The sequence below is a fragment of the Coptis chinensis genome, chromosome 1 (assembly GCF_015680905.1).
Source record: "Coptis chinensis isolate HL-2020 chromosome 1, ASM1568090v1, whole genome shotgun sequence".
NCBI classification, from domain to species: domain Eukaryota; kingdom Viridiplantae; phylum Streptophyta; class Magnoliopsida; order Ranunculales; family Ranunculaceae; genus Coptis; species Coptis chinensis.
Genome location: NC_141456.1, coordinates 618,788 through 642,937, shown reverse-complemented (window position 1 = coordinate 642,937; position 24,150 = coordinate 618,788). Strand labels below are relative to the sequence as shown.

Here is a 24,150-nt window from a genome sequence, read left to right as displayed (position 1 = left end):
GTGAACTATCAGGCATCTTTTTCTCCGTGATCTATAACTGAATTCTGGGTCTTGAAATTTCCATGGTAATCTTAAAATTACATGTATTTTGTCAACAGACAATAATTCTGTTGAAAACGGTTACCAAAAATCTATTCCATTTATACTGAAACGTAAAATCTTGGTTCAACTGAAAGTTCGACAAATGAAGTTGAGATTCTGAGTTTTATAACACAACACATATTACAACTTAATAATGAATATAAATCAGTAAGCAATGACTGCACGGAGAAAACTTTAGTCTAAGCACTATTACTATTACTAGCATCTTCTGGCATCAAATTTCTTAACAGGGCAACAACCTCCAACATATTAGGCCTCCTTGATGGGAAATCATCGACGCACTTCATTGTTATCTCCATATACCTAGTTATCTCTTTAACTTCGTTGACATCATTTTCATTGCTCCCCAGTGTTGTGGACAGAAGATTTGGATCAATTACTTCTTTTCCCTTTCCTTCCCTCACTTTCATCTTCACCCATCCTACTAAGTTGGTATCACCAAAATCATCCTTATCTGTTGGTCGCTTCCCTGTTAGTAGTTCTAACAAAACAACTCCAAATGAATAGACATCACCTTTTGCAGTGCACCTAAAGCTCTGATAGTACTCTGGTGGAACATAGCCCGGAGTACCAGCAAGGGTGCTCACGCTTAGGTGTGTGTCGAGTGCACTAATAAGCCTTGCCATTCCAAAGTCTGACACTCTTGCTTCCATCTCATGATCCAAAAGCACATTACTTGACTTCATATCACGGTGTATGATATGTGGAATGCAGTTGTGATGTAGAAAACACAGTCCTTTAGCTGCACCTCTCGCGATCTTTTTCCTCTCTTCCCATGATAATATCCGCCCTTCCCTGGTTTTCATTTTCCCATGAAGCATGTCTTCAAGGCTACCAAATTCCATGAATTCATATACAAGAAGCCTCTCCTCACCAATCTTGCAATAACCCAATAGCGGAACCAGATTCTTGTGTTTGATCTTCCCTAAAGTCTCCATCTCGGCCATGAATTCTCGGTCACCTTGGCAACTGAGGCGTATAAGCTTTTTAATGGCGACACTCGATCCATCTTTCATTGTGGCCTTGAATACTTCTCCAAACCCACCAGAACCAATTAGGCTTGCTGCTGAGAAGCCATTGGTTGCCTCGATAAGTTGTGAAAACTTCAGCTTTCTCAGCTGCATCTGGAAGGTTGCCACGTTGATGCTCAGTGGTTCTTTTTCCTTGTCAATTTTCCATGCTGCATGGGATGCTTGCAACCTATTGAGCATCTTAAGTTCCTGAGCTTCCTTCCTCTTTGCACGCATCGCTATTGCCCAAACAATTAAAATACAGACTGAAGCCATTGAAATAAGAACCCCCAAGACAATGCTATTAGCCCATGATGCTGCCGCAGGTCGATGCCTTTTCTTCCCTTCCTCTGTTGGTGGTGTTGTTGAAGGAACACTGCTGCTGCATGGAGGCAGAGGAACTCCACAGAGTCCTGGATTGTTTGCATATTGGGTAGCGGGAAGCGTACTAAGTTGCCCCCTTGATGGAATTGGACCAGTTAAGGCATTGTTAGACAGATCAATCTGGACCAAGAAAGAAAGATTCGAGAACGATTCTGGAATCTGTCCCTGCAATCTGTTGTAGGATGCATCAAACACACCAAGATTCCTGAGGTGGCCAAATGATGCTGGTATCTCTCCCGAAAGCTTGTTATGTGCCAAATCCAATACTTGCAAAGCTACTATTTCTCCAACTTCATCAGGAATTTTCCCTTGTAGCTCATTGTAAGAAAGATCAAGGTATTCTAAGGTCTGATAATGTGCCCAGACACTCAAGACAGCACCTGAATACATCCGCGTGAAATCACAAGTCTTCAAACTTGGTACCTCCAGAAGCCTCTGCGGTCGAATTCCACTGAATTCCAGCAGACCCCCAACGCCCTTGCATGAATTGCCAACATTACGTACAAAAGCTAGTGTACTGCCAGAAAGAATTCCGGTAAACGTTTTAGCCCCAAGCTGCCTTCCAAGCCGTGGTGGGATATTCCCTGAAAGCCTGTTGCTATTTAAATCTAGCCATACTAAGCTGCTGCAATTAGCTAGTTCTTTTGGTATCTGACCAGTTAAGCTATTGTTTGCAAGTTGAAGAACAGCCAACCTTGGCAACAAACCAAATTCAGGAGGAATCTCACCAGTAATTCTATTGCTTGTGAGTGACACCCATTCGAAACTAAGGGTACTAAACAGTTCTCTGGGGATATCACCACTCAATAGATTGTTATTGAGAATGAGATTCTTTAGTCCCCTGCATCGACCCAACTCAACTGGAATCGTTCCGTTCAGACCATTGTACCAAGCTATCAAACGCTCGAGATTCTCAAGCCTTCCCAACTCTGTTGGTATCGGTCCAGTGAGATAGTTTATGCTGAGATCAATAGTCTTTAAGAGTGAGCACTGAGATAACTGTGCTGGAATTTCTCCAGTGAGAAGATTGTCTGGCATTCGTAACTCTTCGAGTAAAGCACCATCTGAACATATATTCACTGGGATACGACCAGAAAGCTTATTCGAACTAAAATCCACGATTCTTAATTTCTTGCATGATGAGATGGAATTCGGAATTGTTCCTGAGATTAAGTTATTGCTCAACAGTAAGCTGTCTAATGAGCCATGGTTCTGTATTATGGAATCTGGAAATGGACCTGATATGTTGTTGTTGGACAAGTCGAGCATTTGCAACCAAGAACATGACGACAATGACATTGGAATTGAACCTGAAATGTTGTTATAGGACAACACAAGTTGAAGAAGTGAGGCACACCCCTTTCCCAACTCCGAGGGAATGGAACCAGTAAGATGATTATGAGACAAATCAAGCTTCTCAAGTCTATTAAGTGAACCAAATGATCGTGGTATCTCCCCCGAAAACAGATTGAACGATAGATTTATGGTGGTAAGGTTTGTACAATTTGAAATAGCCCAAGGAATGGAATCAATAAAATGGTTTCCGGACAGATCGATATATGACAAATAACTAGTGCAGGGCTTTTCCATTTTCAGGCCTGAAATGGATCCTGTGAAATTGTTATAGGAGAGGTCAAGAAACTGTAACTTGTCGGAATTCGCCAAGAGAGTTTCAGGAAGGAAACCAGTCATATTATTGAAACCAAGATTGACGTAAACAAGATTTGAGTACTTGGAGAAAAAACTACTTGGAATCGTACCAGCCATTCTTGTGAAAGATAGATCAAGCTGTTCAATTCCAAATGGAAGTTGTAACAATGAAGATGATGAATTTAAAGTAAATGAGTTCGAGGATAGTTTAAGTACTGATAGTGAGTCAAGTGATGTAAATGGATGGAAAGTAATAGTACCAGCGAGATTGGAGTTGCTAAGATCAAGCTGTGTTACTCTTCCAAGATTACAAGAAACCCCATTCCAAGTGCAGGGATCATTCTTTAGCTCCCATGTTGACAAAACTCCACTGGGATCTCTTTGAATCATCTTTTTAAACAGTATTAAAGCTTCCCCATCAGTTCTAGCACTTGGTTCAATAGCAACAACATAATAAGGAGATAGCAGCATGAAAAGAAGTGTTGGTATAACTGGAAAAACTGGCTGAAACAAAGCTTTCCCCATCAGAAAGACACAGCATGAAAGCCGAAACAACTTAACAAGGAGTGAAGTGTGAAGAGGTAGTGAGAAAGCATGGAGAGGGTGCTTGGTATTATGAAAAAGGAAAGAGGAGGGGGGGAAGCTTTTGAAAAAGAGGATGATGTTTTCTTGCTTTTGAATATAGTAAAGAAATATAAAGGAGGGAACGTGCGTAGGAATAACAAAAGAGAGAAATGAGGATTAGACTTGGTGGAAGAGTACTCAAACGGTTTTCCAGTCAAGTAGCCAGAAACTATGAGAAGGCTACTATGAGAATTCTTGACTTCTAGACTTATTATGACAAAGATAGTATCAAATGATGGTGAGTCCATTTCGCATTTTGAGGAAATCAAAATGTGGATAAATCCCAACATTTGGAGACTTCATTAGAAATAGTGAGTTGTTAGTCGAAACACTTGGATCAGTTGCAACATGGCTTCTATAGTTGGATCAAGGAATTGAAGGTCATTGTCTATCAAAGAATCAGCCATCATAACAAAAAAAAAACATATACAGAGTAAATGGGAGTGAATATAATCATTTCTTCCCTTACTTGATTAGCAAGGTCTGCTGAACTTACCTTTGCAATATTTCCATCACTTAGTGACAATCTAGGTAATCTACTAAATGGCTCCATCACTTGCCAATAAAGATAAATATTCCCCACTGAAAGGTTCACTGTTTTCTCCAATTAGCAGGGAAAATAATTTTTAAGATGGGATATATAAAGCACAAAGATATATATATCTTTGTTTACACACGCATTGCCAAAAATATACAGATACATCAGAAAATATTGGTGATAACCGTGATATATATCAGAAATAATATAATGAGATATAAAGTTTGTGATATTTTTTTCTTAGACTTTCTGCAAAGAACTAACTTTTTTTATTGCATGGAATTCTATTTTTTTTTTTATCAAAACAATTACCACTTGAAACACAAAGTAAAAGGAAAATGAAGCACAGTTAATATCTATATCATTTCTGAACGATCTTTTTCTTTCCCCGTGGTCAATAACATCCTTTTCCGGGTAAACAGGGTCATTTTATACATTGAGGTAAAATATGGTGGGACTTTTGAGGAAAATGGGAGCTTTACACCCTTTATAATTGTATCTTCTCATTCACGGCACGCCAATGGACCTACCATATCACGACACATCAAGGGATTTACCAAATCCATATGATTGATGATTGACCCCCAAAACAACCTTCAGTTATGCTACTAATGAGCCAAATAATTACCAAATACTTCTTTCTAGAGAGGGTAAGAAAAAGTAACCATGAAGATGAAGGTGATCAATGAGTTGAGAAAGGCAATAGTAGCTCTTTCTCCAAGATACATTTATTTGTTTAAGGTAACTTAGATTGGTAAAGAAATGCAGATCGACATAGTACATTATCTTTTTTTTTGAGAAAATCAGTTTTAACTTGGGATCATGCAGTCCTATGGTGACTCTTGAACATGCCCTACTCTATACCCTTCTAAAAAAACAGTTATAATTCATCTGCTTTAACCAGTGTAAAGTTCATTCTTTCACCTTATCTGGCATTCTGGCGTGGAGTCGTGGACTACAAAGTGCACTCTGCATAAATATGCGTGATGAGACGCAACCAGGCACATCCAAGTCAAACATTGCAAAGTAAGATAAGATCGGAGAGGGTCCTAGTTCTTCATAAAACTAATCTTCTTCTTATTACAGGAGTATGCACAGCAAGAAGATGAAATTTGAATGATATCTAAGATCTCATATATATGTAGGGTAAAAAGAATCATTACATGAAGTGCTGCCAGGGTCTAGGAGAGCAATTTATGCAAGCGTATGTGCGCAGTGTTGCTCATGGTAGGAAACGAATGTATAAAGCAATGTGTGTTGGAATCTTGGTTAAGTGATTTCATGCCAAAATGAGTTTCCAAAGATGTGATTCAAATCTTCAACCACACCTTTGTTCGTCACTATGAAACGACAACAAAAATTTTATCACAATTGTCAATCATTCCCTAACTTCAAAGCAAGATAAGGCATGATTACTCACTAGATTCTCAAAGCAATCAAAATGTGTTGAAGTGGCTCTATTCTCAGTTTATCACTGTAAAACACACTAGTAGCATGAAAGGTACTCTCCAACATAATCCATCAAGATTGACTTCCATGACTGGTTTCGTTCTCGTGATGCTTTCTGAATATGAGATTCTATGATTTTAACATCATTCTGTCATTGTTTTCAAGATAACAAGCTTTATAGCTATCTCCCTAATACTCCAAAGGCCAAATCAACGGTTTAAAGATTTATCATTATTATTTTAAAAATCAGTTTCGACAATTTATGGATTAGTGGTCTTTTTGCAATGACCAATGCAACTTTCTTTTGATTGTTCAGTTGATACATACTCTAACATGATAATACTGACGCTCACTGGCTTTTTATTCAAATTTATATTAGTACGTTGTGCGTACACTGCACACGGCCACTAAAATAGTTTAGGTGATTTTGATCGTGTGAAACTGTGAACTCTTCAGAGATATTTGGCATTAATTAAAGTATAAATAAACGAGTTCAGATTCAGAGGGTTAGTTAGTGTTACCTAGATGAGCCAATTAGGATTTCTCCCCACTAGATGAGACATTAGGGTCTCCCCATGCACAAAAAAAAAAAAAAAAACACGGTTCATCTAGTGGATTAGTGCCTAGATGGTTTTTTTTTGTGTGTATTTGGGGCAGCTTGGAATTGGAAATACCTGATCACAGGAGGACAGTGACAACATGCTGGTTCTAATTTTTGTATGGCATTGTTGATTGATTGATTTGTATTTAAAAGATTCAAATCTGTTGGCATCAGAATTACTCATTAAATCGTAGAGAAGAAAAGAGACTCATTTTATAGAAAGTTTAAGAACTTAACTTGTATTGTTTGTTCTATATGTGAAGCCTTTTCGATATACACTTTTGGTCCTTTTGCTATGAAGCAGAGTTGTTAGAAGTGAAGGAATTGACATGAAAGGGAAGAGTGCTGAAATATATGGACATCCAGCATGAACTTTGGGCAAAGCTTCTCTCTGACAAGATTACTGATCAGCTCTTTCTAGGTTCATAGCATCCAACAACAGATAATACAGATGTATCACAGTATCAGTCATGTTGTGCTAGTTATTTACGGGATGACTCTCTTCCACTTAGGAGACAGTTGCAACACCTTAGTATCAGACGTGATATTTGGCCCAGCATTTAATTTATACGTGCAAGGAGATATGATCAGTTTTGTACGATTGTTTGGTTACACTTCTCGGGTTTAACATGCATTATTTCAAACTAATCCCTCTGTATTTGCCCTTTCACAATGTGTATGGAATGCCGACCATGGTTTTCAGACCATATGTTTTCAACTTACTATAGAATGCTCATTTGAAATTGGATCAACACTGGGGAGGTTATGATAGAGAATTAAAAATCGTAATGATTCTTGCATACCCTCTTCTTTGTTTTTTATATGTTATGAATGAATTTTGGTTATTTGGTATCCGCTTTTGAACTGGTTCTTTTTTTTCGTTCTTGATTGGGAAGTCTTGAATTGAAGTGAACTAATGTAGATATTTTATTTTTTTTATTAGTAAATATGTTTTTAAATGAGATCAGTAACTTTTTATAGCGGGTTCGAACTCTAGACCTCTGGTATCATCATCCAAAAGGTTTTACGGACTTTACTAGTTGGCACATGCAACTAGTGTAGACTTTGCACTGCCTGAAGTTGTTATGCAGTTTTAGCAATTCGCATTCACCTTGTAATTCTCAAATTTCTCATCACTTTTTTTTTTTTTTAAAGGTTTTGTGAGTCTAATTTTTGTAGAATAATTGGGCAGTTCACCAAGAGACTCAACAAAGATGGGTGCCTCGGTCTATGTCTTGGTTGAGGATTTAGAAAGAAGTCTGTTGTGTACAAGCCATTAGTCCACCTTTGCGATTGGATGACATTCTATCTTTTAGGCAGTTATTGCATCTTTAAGTCTTCCATGGGTAGGGGTAGGCCATTATTGGCATGTCGCAGCCACACAAACGTTATCAAATCATTTTTATGTAAGAAACCTTGTCTTCTTAACGAAATTTACCAGATTACATCTTTTGAAAGGGAAAAAGGTTAGTTTGGTATTGTAATCCATTCTAATGTTCTTTCACAGAAGGTTAAATACTGCTTCTAATGTTAAATATTGTAGTTTTTCTTCAAGATAGAACAAAAAAGGATACAAGCAAACCATTAGAAGAGACGGAGAAGAAAATCCACACAACAAGAAACAGTCAAACCAGTATTTAACTCCATGTGGATTCCAAATATAAAAGAAACAGCTTAGCCGTCCTGGTTAAATCTAAAAATTAATCTGTCTTTTGGTGAATGCCCAGTTTCGATATAATCAATCTACGTGAAGCTTATTCGTATTAAGATCACAGAAGTACAGGAATTCTCTTAAATGGATTATCCATTTACGGACATGTTATATAGTGTCTTGAACAGCTTATTTAGTGTCTTGCCCACGACCATATAATAAGCGTAAATGAAAAAGTTATTCAAGACACTAAATAAGCTGTCTAAGACACTATGTCCGTTAACGGATAATCCGTTTAAGAGAAGGCCTGCACAGAGGTATTATAACACAACAGATCAGACAAATAGGTCAACTCAATCAAGGAGCATAAGATATTCAATTATATATATATTTCTTCCACATTTATGCAAAAGAAAAAACAAATACACAGAAACAATGTCAAATGGGTCATTGCATGTTCAATTTTAATTCTTCACACCTAATGGAATACACAGCACACAGTTCTTGGTGTACACAAGTAAAATAAAAGAAAGAATAAATCAATTACATTGTTACCACTCTTAGAGCTGCTGCAGCTTTCGAAGATGTTCCAACAGTGAAGTCGCTTTCCGTTTCGCCCTCTCTGTGCCACTCTTAGCTAGTTCAGTCAAGGGTATGACAGCACCCAATCTTCCTATACAGGCAAGGTTCTCAGCATCTTTCTTGCACAAGGCAAGTAGTATGGCAGCTGCATTCTCCTTGTTGCGGGGTAAGCCAGTTCTCAAAAGGTCTATTAAAACAGGTATGGTGCTAGCCTTCGCTATGGCTACCTTACCTTCTTGGTGACTAGCAAGAACTGACAATATTGTAAGAGCTTCATCAACCATGGAATTGCTTGAGTCTGTGAGCATCTTCATCAGTGGGACAAGAATACCTGCCCTCACAGCACGACCCTTGTTCCCCTGATATATGCACAAGTTAAACAATGCTGTTGCAGCATCTTTCTTCCCTCTCAAGCTCCCACTTTTAAGTAGTTCCACTAAAGCAGTAATTGCACCAGATGCCCCAATGGTTATCTTGTTTTCATCTAGAAGTGACAGACTGAAAAGGGTTGCTGCTGCATTCTCCCTGGCTTCCATAGTTCCCATCCTAAGGACTTGAACAATAGAAGGAACAGCCCCAGCCAGCATTATCAGGCCCTTGTTATTCTCATAAATAGAAAGGTTGAGAATGGATGTGACAACATTTTCTTGGGTCATAATATCTTCTGACGTTAACAGGTTGACTAGAATTGGAATAGCTCCAGCTTCGGCTAATAGTATCCTATTGTCTGTACTTCTTTTGGACAGGGAGCGGATTTCTGTGGCAGCATTTCTCCGCTCTTCAACTGACCGACTTGAGAGCTTACGAACTAGAGCAGTGATGATTGCAATGTCACCACTGACTTCATGATATGACCCATCACTCTTTCTAAGCCTTCCATTTGTTGATCCGGTAGGCTGCTCAATCTTATGCGTTTCACACCATTGCGAAATTAGGCTTCTCAATACATAATTTGGGGTCAATGAGTAATTTAGGAGCAGCTGTTGAGTTTTAGGACAAGTTTTATTTCCACAGTCAATCCATCTTTGTATGCAAGATCTTTCATAGGTCTGCAGAGTCAGAATGGGCATACGATCAATTATAAAGAAAAGGAATCTGTGAGAGTATCTAGCATTCACAAGAAGTTTTGTATCTTGTCGAATTAAAATGAAACAAAATAATGAAACAGACCTGTCCCGTGGAAACAATAACAGGATCCCGCATTAGTTCGAGAGAGATGGGACAACGAAAATCATCAGGAATTGCAACAGAATCTGACTTCTTAGTATCCTCCAAATTATTGTCAGCCAATTTGTCTGTGTCCATAGCATTAGAACCATCTAATGCCACAGTCCCAGAGTGCCTTGTCATACCATCCACCACTGGTTGCAGATGCTGACGGACATTACATATGTTACCCAGCTCATGGAGATCAATTTCTCTGTCCATAGGTTGAGATAATGTACGAGATAACCTTTTTGGATTAAGACGCTGATATCTTTCCGTCGCTCTTTTCAACTGAGCCCTTACCAATTCAACCTAGTAAGTAAACATTGTGTTAGAGATAAGTTATAGGTAAAAGCAAAGAGAAGCATACATTAAATTCCCAACTCCTACCTGTTCTCTGACTTCATCTGATATGTCAAAATAATCATATGGTATGTTTCGCAAACTTTTCTCCAAGCGTGATGTCAAACATTGGAATTCAAACATAAGCTTTTTGCCAGATTCATCCTTCAGAAGGTAAAGACAAAGTTTAGAGAAGAAATAATAGTAATTTCAGACGTATATCACCAAAAACACCAATTTAATACTATACAAAGAATTATCATGGTCTCTAGGACTAGATTGGACATCATCGGGACTAACATAGAGCGTTAATGAATCCCACATCAAAGTATCAAATAGGAATTACTACACCATGTTTGATTGACAACATAAGTTCCTCCTAAATAGGAAATCAATCATAACATACTCAGTACTCACATGATTAGACTCATTTCCAAAGACGCAACACATCCTTAGTTGAATTTTAAGACCAAAAATGCGACAAGAAAGTCACCTACTATGCATATCTCAAATCTTCGCCTAAGCAATCCAATTTGTGTCTAAAATTTGAAAGATGTGACACCCTCTCTTACCAAGGGTATGTATTTGATTTGTAAATTAACAATGTTGGAACTCTCATGGTTCTCAGTTAGCTCACTAATCATCATAACTAGATTTTTCTTAATTCTAAAGGAAACCCATTGATCTCCACTTCCTGACTCTGCCTCTTAAATCCTCTATGGCAGATTTCACACTGCACCCTTAAAATCGAATATCGCGCATAACTTAGATCTAAGCCTAGAACACTGACATACTCAATTGGGATCTCAATATAAAAAAGCAACCAATCACATATTCACACTAAAAAAAAACGAATAAAAACTACTTACAAGCTTGCCACTGGAGTTATAATTCAATGCAACAAGTAATAACCGCTTGGACGCTTTAAGTTGAACTAAAATCTCTTCCAAACAAGAACAAGAATTCGAACTCGAAGAACTAGTCTTTAACACACCACCACCTTTATAAAAATCTCTAATCTCTTCAAACAAATGAGAAAGAAGTGAAATCCTACGACTCAAATCATTACAATCTTTCTTGAAAAAAACATCACCAAAACCACCTATTCTTACTATATCATGTACATAGTCAAGGAGGAGTTGGCCATTTTCTCCAACTCCAACTCCTCCTTCTCCTTCTTCCATTGTACACAAGAACTGGAAAACTGTCCCTTACACTCTGTTCTTATGTTTAGCAATACAATGTGAGTACTAAAAAATGCATTATTATTCATTGAAACAAAAAACATGTAAGATAAGGAAAAGAAAGAAGAAGAGACACAGAGAGATGAAGGCGAGATTCTCGGAATATTTTAATAATAATATTAGTAGTAGAAAACAAGATAATACAGTTGGAAGAAAGAATATTTTTTTGTATACAACGACTTGCAAAGCTGTAAATATACAAGAAAGTATACAAGAGCTTAAATTTTTTATGTTTTGAGATCTTAGATTTTTTTTGCTTGGATAAACTGTTTGTGTTTGCAAGTTGACATGCAATGATTGGGTTTTTTTGTGGGTGGTTTTTGCTATTTCTATGGACGGCAAATTGGTAGGGAATTTTTTGTGGTCCATTTTTTCTTTGTTCTTCTTCTTTTTAATGATGAATTGATATTTAGATTATTACTTCACCAACTACAGAGTGGAATGATGATTTTATAGAATTGCGAAATTAGATTTAGATTTCCAGATATCAAAAAATTTAATTGTTCAAGTAAAAATTTATAGAATGCTTGAGACACACATGCTCAGAATTTGAGTTGTGTTTGGGCAAGTGACTTGCGACTTGGGCAACTCCAACATGGATTGATTATCGTAACGCGGTTGTATAGAGGCTTAAGATTCCTTGGTTTTATTCTCATGTGCGTGGTCTAACTAATTTCGTGCAGATTGGAGTAAAATCCGGACAACAAACTGACAAAGCATAGGATGAGGATTTGAAGATGGACAGATAACAGCTACTTTACAACTTCATAGCATTGTCAAGCACTTGGAATGCCAAAGATGAAAAAAAGGTAGCAAAGGGTTATTAATTCTTGTGTTTTCAGTTACAAGTAGACCCACGGCATTAGGAAAACAGGCCTATTTTGGGATAACTGAAAACAATTACAAAAACTCAAATAGTTGTAATCTAATACTGAAAAGAAACAAATCCAAAACAGATAGAACAGTAAATAAGGGAAGTTAAATGTTTTTGTAGCTGGCTAACTGAAAAGAATAACAGAAATGAAAGAAAATCATTTAGCTGACTTACACAATGATTGAAACAGCTGTTTTTTAAACATCTAGGCGTACTATGACTTCCCCTTATTCAAATCGATCCAACTGCACAGCTTATTCTAGATTTAAGAACGTGCCCTCAACGTTTACTGTGGGAGCCACGACATGTTATGTTACATGGTTGAATCCATGTCATATACGAATAACAAACTGTAAGACTTCAGCCTCAAGAATAAAAAGTATGAACTGTGTGACCCTTGAAATATTTTCTTTAGGTTTCTGTACTGCTAAAGATCTTGACCAAATTTGGCATCACTTTCGGTTTTCTCTTTAGAGTGATTGAACCTGAGCGATTCACATAACGGCCTCCAGGTGAGTTAGGCCTTCCCGCAGTGCTTTTCCTCACTGGCATTGCAGAGTTTCCATACTCTCTTATGGATTTTCTTGGCAATGCAGCATCACCTTGCAAAGTTGTACTTCTTCTTGGCTTCTCAGTTTGTTGTCTCAACTTGGTTTGTTCACCGTCTTGTTTGTCAAGCTCTCGTTGTTCTTCTGCCAGCTTTAGTTCATTCATTTCTCTAAGTGCTATTTCTGTCTTCATCAATATCTCTTTTTCACTAGCCTTTAATGCTTCAATCCATGCTTGAGCAGCAGCAACTTTCTTGTCTGCAACTTCTTCCACTCCTACTGCACGACCACTCAAGTATTTGAACTCAAATTGTGAGATAGTTATAGTCGAATTATGTTGAGCGGCAGATGCTCTATCCTTCATTGTTTTCTCACTGAGAGTTTTCAAGCTTTCAAGAGCCAATGCTTCTGATGCTTTAACTTCTTCAAGCTCTTGTATAGTAGTGCGCAATGTTTCCTCAGCCAAATAAATCTCGTTCTCCATCTTCTGCTTTTCAGCTCTTATGCTTTCTGTTGTTTCAGCAATAAGCCTTTTTTCTGTCTTTGCTGCCTCTGCTTCTGTCGTTAACTGTTGAAGCGTGACCGATAAATTAGACACAATTGAGTTAGTTTTTTCTTCTGAACTGGATACTGACTCCAATTTTGATTTGTCCCTTAAAAGTTTGTGATTGAGATTCTGAACAGTTGAGTCTGCTTTCATTTCTAACTCCTTTAAACGAGTGTTTTCTTCAGAGACATGCTTGAGCTCATTTCTAATAATGTCCATGGAGGCCATGAACTGAAATCCTTCTTCTTTAATACTTGCCAATTCTTTCTTTGCTGCTTCAAGTTCTTCTGTAACTGACTCAAACAAAGACAACAAACTGAAATATAAGAACAGTTTCTCACCATGTCTTGAATTGAATCCTTACAATAATGCTAGCTATGTCATACTTTCATGAAATTAATAGCGTGCAACGTTTGGTACCAGTATGCCCGATTCAAGTCCCTCGCCAAAAAAATTAGTACACCTACCAGCATATGACTCTTCTTGTATTTACCAAAATTCACAGGTATATGGGATCATGTCAAAAAATTATGATATAAATAAAAATCCAGACTTCAGAAGTAGATGATCTAGACTGTTATAGAAAATGTCAAACTACAAACTTAAATATTCTGTGCCAAAGGAAAAGATCTAACACTTCTGCTTCAGCAACAAAAAGGTAATTAAGCTCTCTATCAACAGGAGATTCCAGAGTAACTAAGGGCAATGCTTAATGAAGGCATGTCATTGTTCAAAAATTCTTTTATGTTCCACTACTTGTGCATTCAACCTTCAGCGTTGAGACATTAAAACTATATAAGAAAGACTTATTTTAGACAATTTTGCTGAATGACTTGTTTCTTTTTATCAACAATTACTTCAGTGCTAACTGTAATAATCATGTATAACTAAACATAACTAGGTCACAAATCTACATCCGTTGCTTACCTTTTGCTGATTCCCCTGAAGTTTCATTTCTCTCGGAGCTGAAGCTTCCACTCATTGCTCTAACAGGCCTTAACTCATTCTGTAGGACATCAGCATCATAAGCTGTTATTGCCAGTTTCGCTTCAAGCTCCTTTGTGCGGTCAATATCACGCATAAGTTCCTTTATTTTCTTTCTGGTTTTCTCCATGGTGGATGTGAACTTGGTTTCTTCGGCTTCCCTTTCCGCTTCAATGGCTTCAAACTCTTTAACAGCCTCCATCCTAGCTAATTCGACCAGTACTTGCTCTTCATTGGCTTCCTCGATCTCCTGCTTTAGACCCTCAATGGAATTTGAATGAGACCTCAGTCTCGAAGTTGAAGCTTCGGTTTCTTTCTCAACCCGCGATTTATTTTCTAAAAGACACGCCATATCAAGCTTAAGCTTACTCAAATCCTGTTTCACAGATTCCAATTCTCTCATAACTTGAGCATACTGATAATTTTCCCCTTCTGCTACAGCCAATGCTCGTCCACCTTCAATTCTTTCTGGTCTTTTAAGTGTTTCAAGCTCCTTTTTTTCGTGTTCTAGCTCTGAATTTTGATTCTTCTATTCTACGACTCAGATCTTTCACTGTCTTATTTGCACTAAAGAGCTCTGACTCTGCCTGGGATCTCATGTCTTCTGCAACTTTAATGTCCTCACTGTACTGTCTGATGTCTTTCTTCGCCATATGGAGTTCTCTTGCCCTTGAAGATGGCTTCTACAAGTTCAACTTAGTGCAGAAATAATTAGCTTGCAATAGCAAAATAAATTTGGAAAATAAAAACAAACAATAATAGTATGTCGACTGGATTTGAAATATGCTTATATATTGAACTTGTTAACTTCTCAATAAGATTACATTGGACTGGATTTGAGGAATATGTTTTGCTTCTGTGACTCAATTTACATAAGATGTCACTGAATTAGCACTTTAAAAAAAATGAAATTAACAATGTTCGCGTCAATGAGCCAAAATTGCGTTAGTTGGGATTTTGAACCAAATAATACAAAATGTATATATACCATCACCCTTTATTTACCTTACTTTAATTATAAATATAAATTTAATAGAAAAAATATTCTTGAATTACACATGCAATAGTTCTATGATTTCGTTAAGTTATATTTAAGCGTTTCTGTATATATGCTACATGAACTTTTCGCATTCAAGAAAAATTCCAAGACCTTATACACTACTAACTAAGACCATTGTAAAGACGTGATACGCGTGGTGAATTCATACCTCTGAAAACGGTCTTTTGATTTTTCTGAAGTCAGGTTTTCCTCCATAGAAGTTAACAGCTTGTTTAACTGACCCAATAGTTTCTTGACCACTACCAGATTCTACTTTGTCCATTGCACTACGTACTACTATACTGCTTCATGTTGCTAAAGAGAACATGCATAGAGAGTTCAGTGCATGGGTTTGTTGTTGTTGTTGATGATGAGAAAGTGAGTTTTGTATTGAGTATGAACGTTAGGCACAAGGAGATGAAGTGGAGAGAGAGGCAAGGCTTTATAAGATGATTGGCTGTTATTGGAAGTTAAGTTGGTGGTGTCGCCAGACGAGTACTCGTTTTTGCCTTTTTCAATATATACAAACAATACTTGAAGTTTACTTCTGAGATCCACTGCTAAATTTCTCTTGAGATTAGTGTAGGCCGAATGTGGATATTCCAATTCCACGTAAGCATCAATTTCGAAACTTCCACGAAATTCTTGAAATATTTTTACAGCACAAGACAAATTTTTAGAGCACAAGACAAAGTTAAATTCACGTAATGTAAAGTCACATTTCAAGTTTTAATTATTAATAAAGACAGACTTAATGTCATTATTAATAATTTATTAATAATTAAAACGTGAAATATGATTTTTCTAATAGTTATAAATAAACCAAAAAATGTCTTTATCAATGGTTTCAAAACCAATAAATAGTCTCAGCCCTAGTTCTATTATGGTTGTATATAATGATATAAACACTCTCTCATCGGCCCATACTTCATAACCTCCCTGTTTTATAATATCTCATCAAATAACCTCCCCGTTTTTTCAGTTGAGAAAAAAACACAGTTGTTTTTTATTTTCCCAATTTTTTTTGCTTGATTTTTTACCCTTTTAGATAAACATGTCATATTCATCGTCATTTCAAATAAAAAACACTTATTCAACTTAAATAACACGATTCAACTTGGAAATTAAGGGAATATGGTTCGACGATGAATAAATCAAGTTCAACAATACAGAAATCAGGTTCAAATAATGAATAAACAAAATTTTGTGATGAATAAGTGAAATATTTACTTATTCCCTCAACAGTTGTTAGTCATGTCTCTGGTATTTGTTTTATTTATTTTTCTTCTTCTCATTCTTCGATCTATTTTGAACATTTTCCATCACTATGAAAATTGTTTTTTGCATACAAATTTTAGTATGCAATTTTATTTTTACATAATGATGTTTCTTTGCAAATCCCATCAGTATGTAAATATGCATGTTTTTGCATTGACATTTCACTATGCAATTTTATTTTTACGTAGTGATTTTTCTATGTGAATATAATTTTACATAGTGATTTTATATGAAAATTTATTTTTACATATTGATTTTTCTATTTTTCTTCTTCATCAATATGAACAAATTGGCTCCCGTCACTATGTAAAATTGTTTTTTCATACAAATTTGAGTATGCAAATTTATTTTTACATAATGATTTTTCCATGCAAATCCAATCACTATGTAATTTTGTTTTTGCATAAACATTCCACTATGCAAATTTATTTTTACATACTGTTTTTCTATTAAAATTTGTTTTATAAAGTGTTTTTTTGAAAGTCTATTTTATCTTTTTGATATATGAATTTTTGCATTTTGAAATCATGACTTCAACAAGTTTTTTCAAATAATATCATCTTCAAATGGTTTTCGATCCCAAAATCGTCTCGTAAAAAACCGGATCTACAACCTTCACAAGACAACTACCACTTTTGTAATTTATTTTTGTCATGAAATGAATGATGTTAATATTTTTGCATTTTGTGTTATTTTGAAGTGATTTATCTGCCAAACAAAAAAAAATGGGAGTTCTCATGTTGAAAATTGAAAAGAGAGGAAAAAATAAGACATTACAGGGGTATTTTCGTCTTTATTATGTTTTTTCTGAAAACAAGGAGGGTTTCATGGGTTGGTTCGTTCTGAACCATTTACTAGGCAGGGAGATTTATCTTAAAACATGGTTTCAAACCAAAGATATCCTAAACTATGATTAAAATTGGAAAGTGACCCTTTTGTCTTATTTATTGTAAAAAAAAAGTGTATAAATAGTGAATATTTTAAAAACCGAAATAAAAAAAAACCAGAAATACCCGCTAGGAACCGATGGTTATGGGTATAGTTCTACAATTTAAAAACCATAACAAGAACCAAAACTATAAAATTTAATGGTTTTTTGTTCTTACATTAACCAGACCAGAACCAGACAGTTTACACCTATAATATTGCATATCAATTACCTGTGTCTTGGGTTTTTAACGTTCCTATTATATAGGGATCCAAATAGAGTAATTTTACGGAGATGACATTTTGGGCCGGTTTAGTGACTGGCTGACGTGTCTGGCAAATTTCTACTATTATCTCAAATCCACTACCCAAACAAAGAAAACAAAAGTACTATACTACCATTATTATTCCCAATTTTTCATATAATAATGTTTTAGAGTTTATAGAGTTCGCGGGATATATGGGTGCACAGTCATCTCGTACCTTGATTGTAGTACATCTTGGAGCAATACACACGCACCCTTGCATGATGAGTGGCCCATATGTGAGAGTGCACCTATTAGATTTTGCAATAATGTTTTATACATTTAGACTTTGTAAATTGAAATTCCTCGTCACTAAAGAACATCAAATTAGAAGAAAATTTTATTTGAGAATTGGATTTGCTGGAAAAGATGATTCCAAAAAATTATTAATGAAAAAATGTTTTCACAAAGTTTTGCACTTGTAAAGAGATTTTGTCTCCAATCAGAATATAAAGATACCATCATCTTAAAAAAAAAAAAAAAAAAGGAGGCTCTCAGGGGGTGAAGACCATGCAAAGACATTGTAGATATTTCCTGAAGCTTCAAATACCAGACATGATCATGTTAAGAGATATTTTATGTGATGTATTTTGGAAATTTTGGCACATGAGTGAAGAAGGAGGCTCCCGTGAATTTTCTCACCGATCCGAATGAGGGGAGATCGACACTTCGCCCCGGATGTATTGATCTACTGGTTGGTCCGAGGGGAGGCATGCATGTGTTGATGTAAGCTGGAGCCTCTCCATTAGTAGGGCTTAGGAATGGAGTCTTTGAGGTGGGAGAAGCGGCTAATAGAAGCGTGGTAGGGAAAATTGAGAAAAACGAGGAGGCTTGTAGAGCTAACCAAAGATTGTTTCATTCCTTTCGGTTTTGACACCTTTGGTTTCTTGGTAGAAACGATCTGTTGAGCTCCTTAAGAGATTGCAGAAAGTTATGGGACGCGCAATGTAATGACAAGTTGGTTCTAACGAGTTTGTTTTTAGGAGGATAGGTTTTGCTATTCGTAGAAAGGACTTCATGCGCAACTTTGTTGCGCGCTTGTCCTAATTATTTGTAAAACTCGTTATCATTATTAATAAAATTTCCACTTAAAAAAAAAAAAAAAAAAAAAAAAAAAAAAAAAAAAAAAATGGTCTTGTTCAGTGTTCACTAGTGGAAGAGAGAAGGAGAGTTGGGAGTCAATATTAAGAAGGGATTGGAGGCTATTTTCGGTTTTTTAATTTTTTTGTCATATGAGAATGAAATTAAAAAACCATAAATAGCTTTGCCACATCATCCATGTTACTAAACCATGCTAAAAATAATATCGCCCCTAGAATTATTGATCCAAATATTACTTGTTCACAAACATCACCCCTCACTAGGGGTGGGAATTTGGCTTTAACGACCCTAACTCGGCCCTGACCGACCCGACCCTAAGCCCTATAAAGCCCTCACAACTAAAGCCCTCACAGAGTTTAGGGTAGGGCCGGGCCGGCCCTAATGCCTTATATGGCAGGGCTAGGGCTAAAATTCTGAAACACAGGCCCGGCCCTAACCAAGCCCTAGTTATAGTTTCACACTTTCATTATAAATACACATACCATAATTGTCCAACTCTTTGTTAAATATTTTCAATTAAAATAATATTGTCCTTTGTAATTTATCACTTACACCCAAGGGTACTTTCAATCAAGGCCCAAAATATCGATATCGATGAATATATCGGTGTACCCAAAAACCGATATATATCGGAAATATCGGATATATCCATTTTTTTTGTGACTAGACAAAATTTTGTTTTGTATGTCGATATATCAGAAATATCGTCGATTATATCGGAAATATCGTCTATTATATCAGAAATATCGACAATATATCGGTCAAAGTCAACAATATTTGGTCAAAGTCAACAATATCGGTCAAAATCAACAATTTATATCAGATATATCGTGTATATCGGTCGATATATATCGTTATATCGGAAATTCCGATATATATCGGGAAAAAAAGGATTCTATATTTGGTGGATATATATCGGAAATATCGATATCGGTATACCAAAATACCGATATATATCGGTGATATTTTGGTCCATGCTTTCAATAACTTGTCTTATATAACAAAAATTTGTCAACCTAGCAGCCATGAAGAACAATGAGCACCAGTCTAATAAAAAATAAGACTTTATTCCTTATTTGATCATCAAATCAAAGTCTAAAACTTATTATTCTCAATTTCTTTTCCCACTTATTATTGTTATTATTATTTTTGAATAGTAAGCCTATTTTTAAATGAGATCAGTAACTCTTTGATGCTGGCGGGGTTCGAGCCCCAGACCTCTAGTATCATCACCCAAAGCTTCTACTTATTTCTTATAAATTATAGTTTTATTCACATCCAAGCCAAGTCTAGAACTAAATGTTTCCTTCCACACCATTAAAGTGAAATACAGAGTAGAAATTTGTAACACAGAAACCAAAAAACAACTTTTGTCTGAAAAATGATATTTGTAAAAAAAAGAAAATGTATAGGCCCGACCCTAAAGCCCAGCCCTAAAGCCTTTAAAGAGGGTTTAGGGTAGGGTCAGGGCTTGAGATCTAGACTTGTGACCCGGCCCAACCCGACCCTATGCTGACTTTAGGGCCGGGCAGACCCGACCTTAATATGTGAAGGACTTTAAATATTTAGGGAAGGATTAGCACGACCCGGCCCATTGCCCACCCCTACCCCTCACTAGGTTAGGGATTGACTTTCATCATCATATCATATTATCATCAGAGACAGAAAGTCCAGGACGGTTCACCTATAGATTAAACTAGATTTTGGACCCGGGCATACGCCCGGGATCTATTAAATATTTTGTGTCTTTGAAAAGGCTTTATAAAATGTCTCACACAAATTTTGAATCGAGAATATATTTTTATTGAAAATAAATCGAAATATGTTAATGAGCAAATGATTATGGTGCATAAGTACTTAGAAATTAAGAGATCAAATTGAGATAGCATCTTCACTTTATGGTTTAGGATATTAATCCATAATTTTCAAATAAAATTATCTTAAACTCGATCTAGCTTGTATAATAGTGTTTTTAGATTTATGGTGATTTAGCGAAAATTTTGAATCAAAATATATTTTATTGAAAATAAACCGAAATATGTTAATGAGCAACGATTATGGTGCATAAGTACTTGGAAACTAAGGGATCAAATTGAGATAGCCGAGAGCAGCGATTATGGTGTATAAGTACTTGGAAACTAAGGGATCAAATTGAGATAGCCTCTTCACTTTGTGGTTTAGGATATTAATCCGTAATTTTCAAATAGAATTATCTTAAACTTGATCTAGCTTGTATAATAGTTTTATTAGATTTATGGTGATTTAATGGTAAATCATCACATTTTACATAATTTAATGTGTACAAATTACTAAAATAGATTGATTGTTTCCATATCCTCAAAGAATACACCACTCTCACTTGAAAAGATTTATCACATGAGCGTGTCCTACTGAGCGGGTGCCGTTATATTAAATTATTCTAAAAATATTAGCAACTATGCATAGCTATGAGATATGAAAATTATATTAATTACTCAATTAAATTTCTTGCACCATTATCTATAAAAAGGAAGCATCAAACTTTGATAAAACTCATCGACTTCTTTTCATTGTTAGTTTTAACAATAGAAGTTTGATTGAAGTTTTTGAGAATGTCCAATTTGGTGAAGATAATATTTAAGCTACTTGAATAGCAAGGCATTCCCAATCACAATAAAAGAAGTATGATAAACATTACTTAAAATGCAAAACTATATTTGTCGAGACATTTATTCCCCTACATATAATACAAATATATTTTAGGGTTATTAGTTGAATGCATTTGCATCAAGTTTATGATTTTTCATTAATTATTCTTTGAGGTTAGTTTAATGTAGTACGTTGCATCCAGTTTCCAAATTCTCATTAATTATTCTTTGAAGTTAGTTCAATGCAGTTGCATCAAGTTTCCGATTTCCCATCAATTATTATTTAAGGTTAGTTCAGTGCAATTGCATCCATTTTATGATATCACGTTACTTATTCATTAAGGTTAATTCAGTACAGTTGCATCCAGTTTTTTATGTTTCGTTAATTAGTATTTGAGATTAGTTTATTGAATTTGCATCCAGGTTCTAATATCTCGTTAATTACTCTTTGAGGTTAGTTCAATACATCTGCATCCAATTTCTGATTTCCTGTTAATTGTTTTTCTAGGTTAGTTCGATAGTTTACAATTTCTATATAGTTTGCATACATGTAAGAGTTTGTTTTTTAAAACTCACTTTCATTTTGGGTTTCTAATTACTTGTAATTACTCATATGAGAAGGCTAAAAAACCCGACATTTATGCTTTTAGGTCGATCTTTGATGCAGATTACATTCGACTTCGATTTTCAGTTAACTATTTTTGAGGATATTTCAATGTATTTGCATCCAATTTTGATTTCCCATTAGTTTATATCTTATTTTAGTTTAATGCAATTGCATCTAGTTTTTGGTTTTTGTTAATTATTCTTTGAGGTTAGTTCAATGCGGTTGCATCCAATTTCGAATTTATGTTAATTGTTCTTTTGAGGTTAGTTCAATACATTTGTATCAAGTTTTTCGATTTCCGTTAATTATTTTTTTGAGGTTACTTCAATGCAGTTACATCACATTTATAATTTCCGATAATTATTCATTTAGGTTAGTTCGAGGTGTAGTTTCATCCATTTTTCAATGTTTCGTTAATTAGTCTTTGAGATTAGTTCATTGCATTTGGATCTAGTTTTCGATTTTCCGTTAATAACTCTTTAAGGTTAGTTCAATACATATGCATCTAGTCTCTGATTATTTATGCTTTGAAGTTAGTCCGATGCAATTATATCGGTTTCGATTTCAGATTAATTATTTTTGAGATTATTTCAATGCATTTGCATTTAGTTTCGATTTCCACCAATTATTCTATGAGGTTAGTTTAATGCGGTTGCATTCGGTTTTTATTTTATGTTAATTATTTTTTGAGTTTAGTTCAATGTATTTGCATTAGGTTTCGATTTTCGGCCTATTAATTATTATCCGAGGTTTGTTTGATGTATTTGCATACCGTTTCCGATTTCCCATTAAATATTTTTCAAGGATTTGTATACAATTTCTAATTTCCCTTTAGTTATTATCGACGTTAGTTTAATGCAATTGCACCGGTTTTCAATTTCTAGTTAATTACTTTTTAGTTTAGTTTATTGCATTTTGCATAAAGTTTCCAATTTTCCGTTAATTACTCTTTGAGCTCGGTTATGCATTTGAATCAATTTCCAATTCGATTTCCTTTTAATTATCCAATGTGGTGTATAATACCAACTTCTCTATGATCCATCAGTAGTGTCTTTTGCAAACATGACATAAAAAGTCAATTATGTTTGATTTACTATGTGTGATCATTGAAGATTACAGTTTCGATTTCCCATTAATTATTCTTTTAAATTATGCATGACTTACTATGTAGAATCTTCAAAGATTATCTACTTGAGCGGGTGTTGTTATATTAATTATTTTGAAAAATATTTGTAAATATACAAAACTTTTATATATTAATATTATATTGATCACTCAACCAAATTTCTTATAACGTGAAAACCTTATTCTCCATAAAAAAAAAAAATAACTCATGTACCTTTAATAAAACCCTTCAACTTCATTTTGTTGTTTAATAATAGAAGTTTGATTGAAGTTTTGTGAGATTGCCTAATAAGGTGAAGTTCATATATATTGTAGCTACTTGAAATAGCAAAGAGTTCCCAATCATAATACGGGGAAGAGTTAAGATAAACATCATTTTAAATGCAAAATTATACTTACCGGAGACATTCCCACAATATATAACCCAACTATGTTTTGAGGTTAGTTTAATGTATTTGCATCCGGTTTCGATTTTGAGTTATTTATATTTTGAGGTTAGTTCAATACTGATTGCATCCAATTTCAATTCCGTTATTTCTTTTTTGAGATCGGTTCAATGCGGTTGATTCGGGTTCGATTTCTTGTTAATTATTCTTTTTGATTAGTTCAATACATTTGCATCTAATTTCCAATTCCTATTAATTATTCTTTGAGATCGGTTTCAATACATTTGCATCCGGTTTCGATTTCCCATTAATTATTCTCATGAGATTAGTTTAATGCATTTGCATCCAGGTTTCGATTTTTCGTTTATTATTTGATAAAGTTACATTTGCATCTAGTTTCCGATTTCTCATTAATTATT

General features: G+C 35.2%; 3 protein-coding genes across 3 annotated transcripts; all 3 read right to left on the bottom strand.

The window, feature by feature from the left end:
- Positions 1–185: 185 nt before the first annotated feature.
- Positions 186–3,807, bottom strand: BRL2 (BRI1-like 2). Its single transcript, XM_086589256.1, has one exon. It carries the CDS (start codon positions 3,669–3,671, stop codon positions 282–284), a length of 3,390 nt encoding a protein of 1,129 aa, XP_086445382.1. The 5' UTR covers positions 3,672–3,807; the 3' UTR covers positions 186–281.
- A 4,564-nt stretch (positions 3,808–8,371) lies between these two features.
- On the bottom strand, positions 8,372–11,975 carry LOC147521065 (U-box domain-containing protein 11-like). The gene is made up of 4 exons (XM_086589062.1): positions 11,009–11,975; positions 10,188–10,304; positions 9,762–10,109; positions 8,372–9,640 (listed from the first exon to the last, which is right to left on the bottom strand). Exons 1-4 carry the CDS (start codon positions 11,321–11,323, stop codon positions 8,570–8,572), a joined length of 1,851 nt encoding a protein of 616 aa, XP_086445188.1. The 5' UTR covers positions 11,324–11,975; the 3' UTR covers positions 8,372–8,569.
- Positions 11,976–12,342: 367 nt separating this feature from the next.
- On the bottom strand, positions 12,343–15,788 carry LOC147521064 (protein PLASTID MOVEMENT IMPAIRED 2-like). The gene is given in 4 exon segments (XM_086589163.1): positions 12,343–13,645; positions 14,280–14,856; positions 14,858–15,019; positions 15,545–15,788. Coding segments are annotated over 4 exon segments (1,830 nt in total). The 5' UTR covers positions 15,659–15,788; the 3' UTR covers positions 12,343–12,668.
- Positions 15,789–24,150: the final 8,362 nt, after the last annotated feature.